The sequence below is a fragment of the Malaclemys terrapin genome, chromosome 3 (genome assembly GCF_027887155.1).
Source record: "Malaclemys terrapin pileata isolate rMalTer1 chromosome 3, rMalTer1.hap1, whole genome shotgun sequence".
Taxonomy (NCBI): Eukaryota; Metazoa; Chordata; order Testudines; family Emydidae; genus Malaclemys; species Malaclemys terrapin.
Genome location: NC_071507.1, coordinates 140,523,684 through 140,533,698, shown reverse-complemented (window position 1 = coordinate 140,533,698; position 10,015 = coordinate 140,523,684). Strand labels below are relative to the sequence as shown.

The 10,015-nt window shown below is 45.4% G+C and overlaps 2 protein-coding genes across 2 annotated transcripts; one reads left to right on the top strand and one right to left on the bottom strand.

The window, feature by feature from the left end:
- Nucleotides 1-6,029: 6,029 nt before the first annotated feature.
- LOC128833930 (BLOC-1-related complex subunit 6-like) lies at nt 6,030-7,009 on the bottom strand. The gene has a single exon (XM_054022221.1). The coding sequence runs from the start codon at nt 6,927-6,929 to the stop codon at nt 6,354-6,356; it is 576 nt and encodes a 191-aa protein (XP_053878196.1). The 5' UTR covers nt 6,930-7,009; the 3' UTR covers nt 6,030-6,353.
- A 381-nt stretch (nt 7,010-7,390) lies between these two features.
- PNRC1 (proline rich nuclear receptor coactivator 1) lies at nt 7,391-9,720 on the top strand. Its single transcript, XM_054022220.1, has 2 exons — nt 7,391-7,958; nt 8,620-9,720. Exons 1-2 carry the CDS (start codon nt 7,548-7,550, stop codon nt 9,061-9,063), a joined length of 855 nt encoding a protein of 284 aa, XP_053878195.1. The 5' UTR covers nt 7,391-7,547; the 3' UTR covers nt 9,064-9,720.
- Nucleotides 9,721-10,015: the final 295 nt, after the last annotated feature.

Genomic DNA, 10,015 nt, shown 5'->3' with positions numbered 1-10,015 from the left:
CTAATAGATTGGTGAAGCATGATTTCCCTTTACAAAAGCCATGTTGACTTTTCCCCAATATATTGTGTTCACCTATGTGTCTGATAATTCTGTTCTTTGTTATAGTTTCAACCAATTTGCCTGGTACTGAAGTTAAGCTTTACTAGCCTGTAATTGCCAAGATCACCACTGGAACCTTTAAAAAAAATTGATATTACATTGGTTATCTGCTACTCATCTGATAGAGAGGCTGATTTGAGTGTTAAGACCAACGTAAAGTATTAATTTAGCTTCTCCGCAATGGCCATGTCTTCTTTGAGTGCTCTTTTAGCACCTCAATCATGTAGCGGCCCCACTGCTTGGTTGGCAGGCTTCCTGCTTCTGATGTACTTAAAAAAAAAATTGCTGTTTCGTTTTTGTCTTTTGTTGATTGCTCTTCAAATTCTTTTTGACCTGCCTAATTATACTATTACTTGACTTGCCAGAGTTTATGTTCCTTTCTATTTTCCTCAATACGTTTTGACTTCCACTTTTTAAAAGATGTCTTTTGGTCACTAGCTGCCTCTTTTACTCTATTGTTTAGCCATGGTGCCATTTTTTGGCCCTATTACTGTTTGTTTATTTGGGATGTATATTTAGTTTGAGCCTCTTGTGATGTTCTTCAAAAGCTTCCATGCAGCTTGCAGGCATTTCACACTTGTGACTGTTCCTTTTAACTTCCATTTAACCAGCCTTCTCATTTTCATTTAGTTCATTTTTTGGAAGTAAAATGCTACTGTGGTGGGCTTCTTTGGAATTTCCCCTCCCTACAGGGATGTTAAATTTAATTACATTATGGTCGATATTACCCAGTGTTTCAACTATATATCTTGAACCAGATGCTGTGCATCCCATAAGACTAAATCATGAATTGCCTCTCCATTAGTGGGTTCCAGGGCTAGCTGCCCAAGAAGCAGTCATTAATGGTATCCAGAAATGTAATTTCTGCATCCCGTCCTGAGGTGACATGTTCCTAATCAATAGGGTGGATAGTTGAAGTCCCCCATTATTTTGGGGATTTCTGTTTTTGTTGCCTCTCTAATCTCCCTGAGCATTTCAAAATCACCATCACCAGCCTGGGCAGGTAGTTGGTATGATGCTGGCAGACCCATTGGCCTCAACTGAACACTGGCCAATACATATTGGAAACCCAGTCTGGCTCACCTGTATGTTAGTATTGTTAAGCTTATAAGAATGTATTAAGATTTTATGAAATGCTTGTAAGACATTGCATGCACTAATCTCACTTATAACACCTGTACCCCATGTTATAAGCTGATATTAAGTGTTTGTATTGTAATCCTCTGTAATTGTGGCATATGAACTCATTCCACCACCATGAACTCTGGGAGGAAGGGGATGAAAACCCCTAACACGAAGAAAGTATCTTTATGCTGCTTGGACTTTGGGAGGGTATGATTTCCAAGCATATATTATAATAGCTGTGTGGCTTAATCAGAGTGAAGGGACTAGGCAGGGGGTAAAAGACAGGATCAGAGAGAGAGACCTAAACTGTACAGGGAATTGGAGGCAGAAGCAAAGAGCTTAAAGTTAGGGAAGAAGGTCAGAGGAAGCAAATGATGGCACTTGAAGAGGGTCTGAATATAAGCCTGAATAGTGAGCAAAGGAGACCACCTTCTTGGCAGCAATTTGGTCAGATTGAAGGAGGGCTAAAGGGAGTGTCTGGGAGACAAAGAAGAGTAGGTTGCAGTAATCATGTTGAGCAATAATTGGGGCCTAGACAAGGGTTTTGGTAGTAGGTATGAACTAATGAATCTGAAATAATATAAAAGAGGGAATCTTGTAAATTTCAAATTGCTGTCTATCAGGCACAAAGAACTGGACAACACAGGAAGTAAAAATAATTTAGCAGCAGTTTAAAAAAAGGGGTGGTGCGGGGGAGAACAATACATATCATTCATTACAATCTCTGTACAGAAAGAGCTACTAGAAAATGAAAAATTCCAACAAGAACTAGGCAGAGAAAACCCCTACTCTCCTTTCAGCTGAGGGAATCTAAAAGGAAAGTCCCTCTCTGAAAATGAGTAAGCAAAGAGCTCAGCTGTCATAAAGGAAAGAGGAACAAAGTCAATGGGTACTTTGACTTCAGCACTGTTCATTTTCAAGTGATGTTAGCCAATAAAACTTCTTGTTGCTGTTTGGTTAGATTGTGAAAGTTTGTTGCTCACGTTAAGACACTTGGGTCTCATTTCTCCACATCAGGAAACAGAGCAGCCCCAAAGCAGCATCAGAGATGGGACCTGCTAAGACAGCAGAAAAAGAACAGTTATCCTTTAGTGTTCTCCTGTCTGCCTTCAGACTGCAGTCCCTATGCTTATGAGTGCTATGCATTTACTACTTTTATCTGCAATGAGCTTTTTCTTAAAAATTCCCATTGCTGTTGTAGCACCAGCACAACTCTACCAATGCTAGCACTAGCATAGACCAATTGCCACTATATTACCTCTGTGTTGTATATACTTGGTCTGGGCAGGCCTAGACCACACTGTGTTAAAAACACCAACAGCCAGTTGATACTAATGATTCTGCCATTGTTATCAAAGGTGAAGCTGCACAAGTGCTACAGTAACAGTGAGAGAATTCAAGGGGGAAAAGGTGCAAACAAGACTGCTGTCTCTCTAAGTAGGAACAAACTGGTTCTTGTAGCCATATCTTGTGTCCTGAGTGGTAGTGAAGTAGAACTCAGGAATAGAACTCAGCATGGATACAAAATTTGTATCTGCATCCAATCCACAAAAATGGTCTAAAAAAAGAGCCACTGTGGCTTAACAACCATGTAAAAGAAGCAGTGAGAGATAAAAAGACTTCCTTTAAAAAGTGGAAGTGAAATCCTAGTGAGGCAAATAGAAAGGAGCATAAACACTGCCAAATTAAGTGCAAGAATGTAATAAGAAAAGCCAAAGAGGAGTTTGAAGAACGGCTAGCAAAAAAAATCCAAAGATCATAACAAAATGTTTTTTAAGTACATCAGAAGCAGGAAGCCTGCTAACCAACCAGTGGGGCCCCTTGATGATCAGATACAAAAGGAGCGCTTAAAGACGATAAAGTCATTGCGGAGAAACTAAATGGATTCTTTGCTTCAGTCTTCACGGCTGAAGAGGTTAGGAAGATTCCCAAACCTGAGCTGGCTTTTGTAGGTGACAAATCTGAGGAACTGTCATGGATTGAAGTGTTACGAGAGGAGGTTTTGGAGTTAATTGATAAACTTAACATTAAAAAGTCACCAGGACCAGATGGCATTCACCCAAGAGTTCTGAAAGAACTCAAATGTGAAGTTGCGGAACTGTTAACTAAGGTTTGTAACCTGTTCTTTAAATCGGCTTCTGTACCCAAATGACTGGAAGTTAGCTAATGTAATGCCAATATTTAAAAAGGGCTCTAGAGGTGATCCCAGCAATTACAGACAGGTAAGTCTAACGTCTGTACCGGGCAAATTAGTCGAAACAATAGTTAAGAATAAAATTGTCCGACAATAGAAAAACAAACTGTTGAGCAATAGTCAACAAGGTTTCTGTAAAGGGAAATTGTGTCTTACTAATCTATTAGAATTCTTTGAAGGGGTCAACAAACATGTGGACAAGGGGGAATCCAGTGGACATAGTGTACTTAGGTTTCCAGAAAGCCTTTGACAAGGTCCCTCACCAAAGGCTCTTATGTAAATTAAGCTGGCATGGGATAAAAGGGAAGGTCCTTTCATGGACTGAGAACTGGTTAAAAGACAGGGAACAAAGGGTAGGAATTAATGGTAAATTCTCAGAATGGAGAGGGGTAACTAGTGGTGTTCCCCAAGGGTCAGTCTTCGGACCAATCCTATTCAACTTATTCATAAATGATCTGGAGAAAGGGGTAAACAGTGAAGTGGCAAAGTTTGCAGATGATACTAAACTGCTAAAGATAGTTAAGACCAAAGCAGACTGTGAAGAACTTCGAAAAGATCTCACAAAACTAAGTGATTGGGCAACAAAATGGCAAATGAAATTTAATGTGGATAAATGTAAAGTAATGCAAATTGGAAAAAATAACCCCAACTATACATACAATATGATAGGGGCTAATTTAGCTACAACAAGTCAGGAAAAAGATCTTGGGAGTCATCGTGGATAGTTCTCTGAAAATGTCCACACAGTGTGCAGAGGCGGTCAAAAAAGCAAACAGGATGTTAGGAATCATTAAAAAGGGGATAGAGAATAAGACTGAGAATATATTATTGCCCTATATAAATCGATGGTACGCCCTCATCTCCAATACTGCGTACAGATGTGGTCTCCTCATCTCAAAAAAGATATACTGGCACTAGAAAAGGTTCAGAAAAGGGCAACTAAAACGATAAGGGTTTGGAACGGGTCCCATATGAGGAGAGATTAAAGAGGCTAGGACTCTTCAGCTTGGAAAAGAGGAGACTAAGGGGGGATAGGATAAAAGTATATAAAATCATGAGTGATGTGGAGAAAGTGGATAAGGAAAAGTTATTTACTTATTCCCATAATATAAGAACTAGGGATCATCAAATGAAATTAATAGGCATCAGGTTTAAAACAAATAAGAAGAAGTTCTTCTTCACGCAGCGCACAGTCAACTTGTGGAACTCTTTACCGGAGCAGGCTGTGAAGGCTATAACAGAGTTTAAAAGAGAACTGGATAAATTCATGGTGGTTAAGTCCATTAATGGCTATTAGCCAGGACGGGTAAGGAATGCTGTCCCTAGCCTCTGTCTGTCAGAGGGTGGAGATGGATGGCAGAAGAGAGATCACTTGAGCCTGTTAGGTTCACTCCCTCTGGGGCACCTGGCATTGGCCACTGTCGATAGACAGGATACTGGGCTAGATGGATCTTTGGTCTGACCCGGTACAGCCTTTCTTATGTGGATATCTACAGATTTAAGGGCTCTACTCATGAACATGCAGCTTGTTTTTAATCTCACCTGTAGGTAACATCCATCATAATGAAAAAAGACCCTTTTACATCCATACAGCCCTGTTTGTCCTGTCATATTCAAATACCTTGAACAGTTTCAAAAAACTATAAAGGAATTGATTTGCCTATCAAAAAAGTGCTGCCATCCGTGGAATGCAATTCAGCATTAATTCTGTGCTATTGAAAGCACACCAATTGTTAGGAAGAGAAGCAAAGAATTATTTTCTCTACTGAAAGTAAAGTTCAGGTGAGAAGAATTTGGCGAGAATAGCCCAGCTTCATATGAAAAGCGCAATGAAAGCTTTAAAAGCCGCATGCAGACTAGCACAGTAACTCCTATTAGTATGCCTGGGCACTGGTTCAACACTGTCTTGATGACAAGAGTACAAGAGAAAGTTACAGTGGTTTGATATTCAGGATTTACTACATTCCAAGGAACCAGTGAGAAATTTAAAATCCAATTATTTGCTTAACTACAAAAGCAGGCAAAAAAAAAATATCCCATTTTCCAATAATACAGCACTAGTATTTTATGAAATAATACTAATTAAAACCAATTATTTGATTGCCACTTTAACATCTTCCCTGAATTTAGTGGCTGTCATAACTGTTAAAACTAAAACCTGTTTTCCAGACCATCTTAACACAGCTGCGAATCTTAGCTTCTACATGAGAATGGAGCTATTTTTCAACTCTAGTAGCGTATGAAGTATCAGATGCTCGAACTATCCCATAACTGAAGTGGAGAAAGCACGGGGGCAAGCAGAAAGGCCTAATTTAAAACAGGAATGCCACCTAGTTTGTTTTAAAAGGTAAATGATTTTAAACTGTTATGCTTCTGAACAGTTCTACAAAAACAAAGAATTAGTATATCCCGACTACCATGGTTCCCTCAACCAAAAGAAGTCTTAGGGGCTCTTTGAGTCCCATTCTGCAACTGTTTCCATGCACAAGAAGGTCGCAAATGGCCTAAAAAAATTAAGGAGAATGGACTGTAGCACCTATGGAAAGAGTTGTGAGGAGACTAGAACTCAAAATATCTCAGTCTTTACCTAGAGTGGAAACCACAGGAGGAGAAAAAATAGCAAATATCTTTATTTAAGTTTAGTGAAACTATTCATTGGTATTTCAGAAGAAAACAGTCAACAAAAATAGCAGTGGAAAAAGCCACCCCTCAGCTCAGAGATCAAGGCAGATAAGCATAAAGTGCTTTCGATGGGAGGCAAACTTTCCCCGAGTATCAATCCTGGATCCCAATTGGACCAGCTCCTGAGCTGCCGCATGCCGAGGTGTGGTGTGTGTGAAGGAGCAGCACCTGCTGCAGATGGCTTGTTGGATTAGGCACATGGTGTTTGAGCAACGTGGGCCATCGGCTGAGGGGTTACGGCCGCCCCAGGGTGCTATTTGCAGAGCCCCTCTAGCCGCTCCAGCATGCCCTTCATGTCACGGATGCGCCTGGCCAAGGCCGGCACGGGCTGCATGGCCAGGTCCAGCTCCTCGCACCGCGCCACCAGTGTGTACATGGCTCGGATACTGGTGTCCACGGCCTCGCCCAGGCTCTCCACGCCGTCGCGGTAGGTCTGGATGCAGCCCACGCTCAGGGCGGTCAGGGCCTGCAGGCCGCAGTGCACGCTGCGCAGCAGCTCATCCACCTGCGCAGCCACCTGCCCGGCCAGCGCCACCAGGTCCCGCAGCGCCGCGGGGTCTACGGGGGGGATGGCGCTGGCGGCGGGCGCGCTGCGCTGGATCTTCCGCTGCAGGTTGCTGGCTACGAAGTGGGTGAGGAGGCCCTCGCGGCGCACGCTGCCCTCCAGCTCCAGCGCGCTGGCGATGGTGGCTCTACGACCCCCCGGCTGCCGCGCTCCCGCGCCGGTCGCTCCGCACTCCAGGCTCAGCGCCTCGAGGCGCCACTCGGCCCCAAGTTGCTGCCCGGGCCCCTCTGCTTCCGCGACAGGAACGCGGCACCCCTCCGCCATAACCGCCACCGTCTCGCGCCCTCCTCCCCGCAGGCGCTCGTGCCTGCGCTCGCCAGGACCTGTAACGAGAAGGCGTGTTTCCTCAATGTTTATGCCTCTTGATTGGCTAGAGTGTAGGAAAGGGGCGGGATCCATTCTGTTTGTGTCCCATCCGATTGGCAGATGCTTACCAAAAAAAGACGTGACTCGTTCGGCTTATCGGTTTCCGGGTTGGCCAGTTTTGAGGGCAGGGGGCGTGCCGCGTTGTGTTTGTCTCTCTTCTGATTGGAGGAGATATGAAGAGGGCTCGTCCTGCCGTGTTTGTGTCTTTCTGGATTGGCGAGGGCGGTTCTATTACGGCTTCAGTCTCTTCGGATTGGTCATTGTCAGAAAGAGGCGTGTCACTTGCTGTGCCAGGCTGTATTGATTGGTCCGGCGGCGGAAGTGGGCGTGTGCCTCTCGAGTAACAACACTGGGGCGCTGCTCGCCGTTCCTCTCACTCCCCCGCCATGTTCTCCTAGCAGCGGATCTGGGATTTCACCACCATCGAAGCCTACAAAGTCCCTGCGGACGCTGTGCGGCCACTTCCCAGCGCCCTCTCCTCTCCCCCTGCGCAGCTCCGAACACCCGACTCCCGCCATGGTCACCACCACGGCGCCGCCGCCCTTCCTAGCCCGGCTCTCGGCAGGCACCGAGGACGCCCGGCGGCTACCCCCCAGCCTCTTCCAACGCCTCATGCGGGGGGACAACAACTGCGAGAACCAGCCCAGCTGCTGCCTGGCGGGGCCCGGGGGTAGCGCGCGGCCGGCGCTGAAGCGCGTGAGGCGGAGAAAGGGAAAGATCCGGCCCACCCCTTCGGGGCTGCTACCGAGCCGCTACCAGCAGTACCAACAACACCGCGCTGGCCTGGGCAGAAGGGCCCCGCTGGGAGCCCCCGGCCCGGGAGACGTTCACACTCTCCCAGTACCAGCTGTTCCCACCGCCCCGGCCGAGGAGCCCCCCACATCGGCCCCTCCGAGACCGGCGCCCAGCAAGCCCCTGAGGAAGGAGGTATGGGGGGGATCCGGGCTGCGAGCCCCGGGGAGCGGTTCTCATTCTCCCCGTTTCGGGCGGCGGGGGGAGGGGAAGTTTCCGTTACGCTCGCGCTCTCTCGGGGCAGGGAAGAGGTGCCGCTCGCGCTGATTGGTTCTGGGAATCCACCAATGCGGTTGGCGGCTGCGCCCAGCAACAGCCGGATTTAGCCTGGTGGCCGCGCGCCCGGGGGTGACGTGTGCGGAGTGCAGCGCCCCATGGAGGCGCCCGGCTGCCACGGTCACTACAGCCGCGCCCCCGCCTGGATGGGGAGGGGGGCGCTCAGCTCCTGCGCTGGACGGGGTCCGGGCCGGAGCTTTCGGATCCCCCTAACCCCACTGGGCTCCCGGGGACTCGCGGAGTGGGAGTAGGGTGACCAGATGTCCCTATTTTGTAGGGACAGTACCGATATTTGGGGCTTTTTCTTATATAGACTCCTATTACCCCCCACCCCTTCCCGATTTTTCACACTTGCTGTCTGGTCACCCTAAGTGGGAGGGAGTGACGGACAGCGGTAGGGCGATAAGGGGATATCGCTTTTCCTGGCTGGGCGAGCGGAGGGACATTCCCCTGTTTCCCAGCACCCGGCTGTGCTCTTTGGCGGCAGAGTCCTGCATTATTTGAATCTCTGTCTCTGCAGTTCTTGAAGAACAAGATGGGCAAGTCTGAGAAGGCTCCCGCTCCCCACTGCCAGCCTGTTCACAGCGTACACCTGGGTGAACAGCCCAAGAGTAACAAGCAGAAGAGCAAATGTAACATGCCGCTCACAAAGATCGCATCTGTGAAAAAAAATGAAAGTAACTTTTGGCAACTTTCCGTGTCGCCTGAGATAATTGAAAAGCAAGAGAAAAAGCCGCTTAATAACACTGAGAACTTCAGAAACATGAAATCAAAGAAACCCGGTTCTCCGACTGAAGTGAACCAAAAAGAAAGTTATGCTGGGGCAAAGTTTAGTGACCCGCCATCTCCTAGTGTCCTTCCAAAGCCTCCCAGTCACTGGGTGGGATGCACTGTTGAATATTCTGACCAAAATAAGGAGCTGATGGCAGTCCATTTAAAAACTCTCCTAAAAGTTCAAGCATAACTCGAGATTTATGGGTAGTTACAAAGAGGACTCCATCCATGAAATTGAAACTTGCCTTGTTGCAACATGAAGTATAAAAGGACTGTCAAGTCTTATAATCACAAACTTTTGTATTATATTTTTTATGGCTGTGTAAATAATGTACATCATGTAATATGTGTATATTCTTGTTCATACTTTGAGAGGTACATTTTAGTTTTGTTATGAAAGGATGTATTTTGCACTGCCCAAATGGTAGGTGTTTTGTATATAAAATATGGACAGCTTTAAATGTGTGCTTGACACTTGAAAAGACTTGACTAATTTGCACAAGGTAATGAAATTTTGAAAGGAGAAAACAGCTCTTTAATCTCAAGGTTCAGAGTCAACTGTGAACGGCTTAATGCACTACTGAAAAGTTTTGCAATATGTGGCACAATCCATTGTAAACATGGAGTTTTCATCCAGATGTGAATTGTTGCTCTCTGCTCTGGAAATAATATCTGGAATTCTTGTTCATTCCTTTGTTACCAAGCTAATTTTTGAATTTGAGTAAAGAATCTAACCCATCAATTTGAGCACTGCTTACTTCCTAAAAAGGAGGATCAGAGCTTTTTTGCCATAAATACAATTGGTTACTAAAAAAAATAAAATAAAAATAATTTGGCCTCCCCTTAAGCATGTCTGTCTCTTGTGTGAATGTATTATATACCTAGAGGTTTTTTAGCTTTCATTGGTTTTGAAATAACATTTCAAGCTCTAACAGCCCTTGTACCAGATACATGCCAAATGAAACCTTAGGCAGTAGTCACAACAGCAATTAATTTGAAGTTTTGAAGGATGTGGTTTTAAAACTTCCTTCAGTTAAATTTGAGAATTATAACTGTATTAATAGTGCAGCACTCAAATCAAGGCTGTTACCATCTACATAGTAAGAACAGTCATTAAAATTAGCTCGAATTAAAGAGCACTG

Bases quoted from the DNA above. Each gene is read 5' to 3' on its own strand.
- LOC128833930 (XM_054022221.1), bottom strand. From the start codon at position 6,929: ATGGCGGAGGGGTGCCGCGTTCCTGTCGCGGAAGCAGAGGGGCCCGGG.
- PNRC1 (XM_054022220.1), top strand. From the start codon at position 7,548: ATGGTCACCACCACGGCGCCGCCGCCCTTCCTAGCCCGGCTCTCGGCA. The intron at 7,959-8,619 runs GTATGGGGGGGA...CTGTCTCTGCAG, and splicing joins GCAAGCCCCTGAGGAAGGAG to TTCTTGAAGAACAAGATGGG.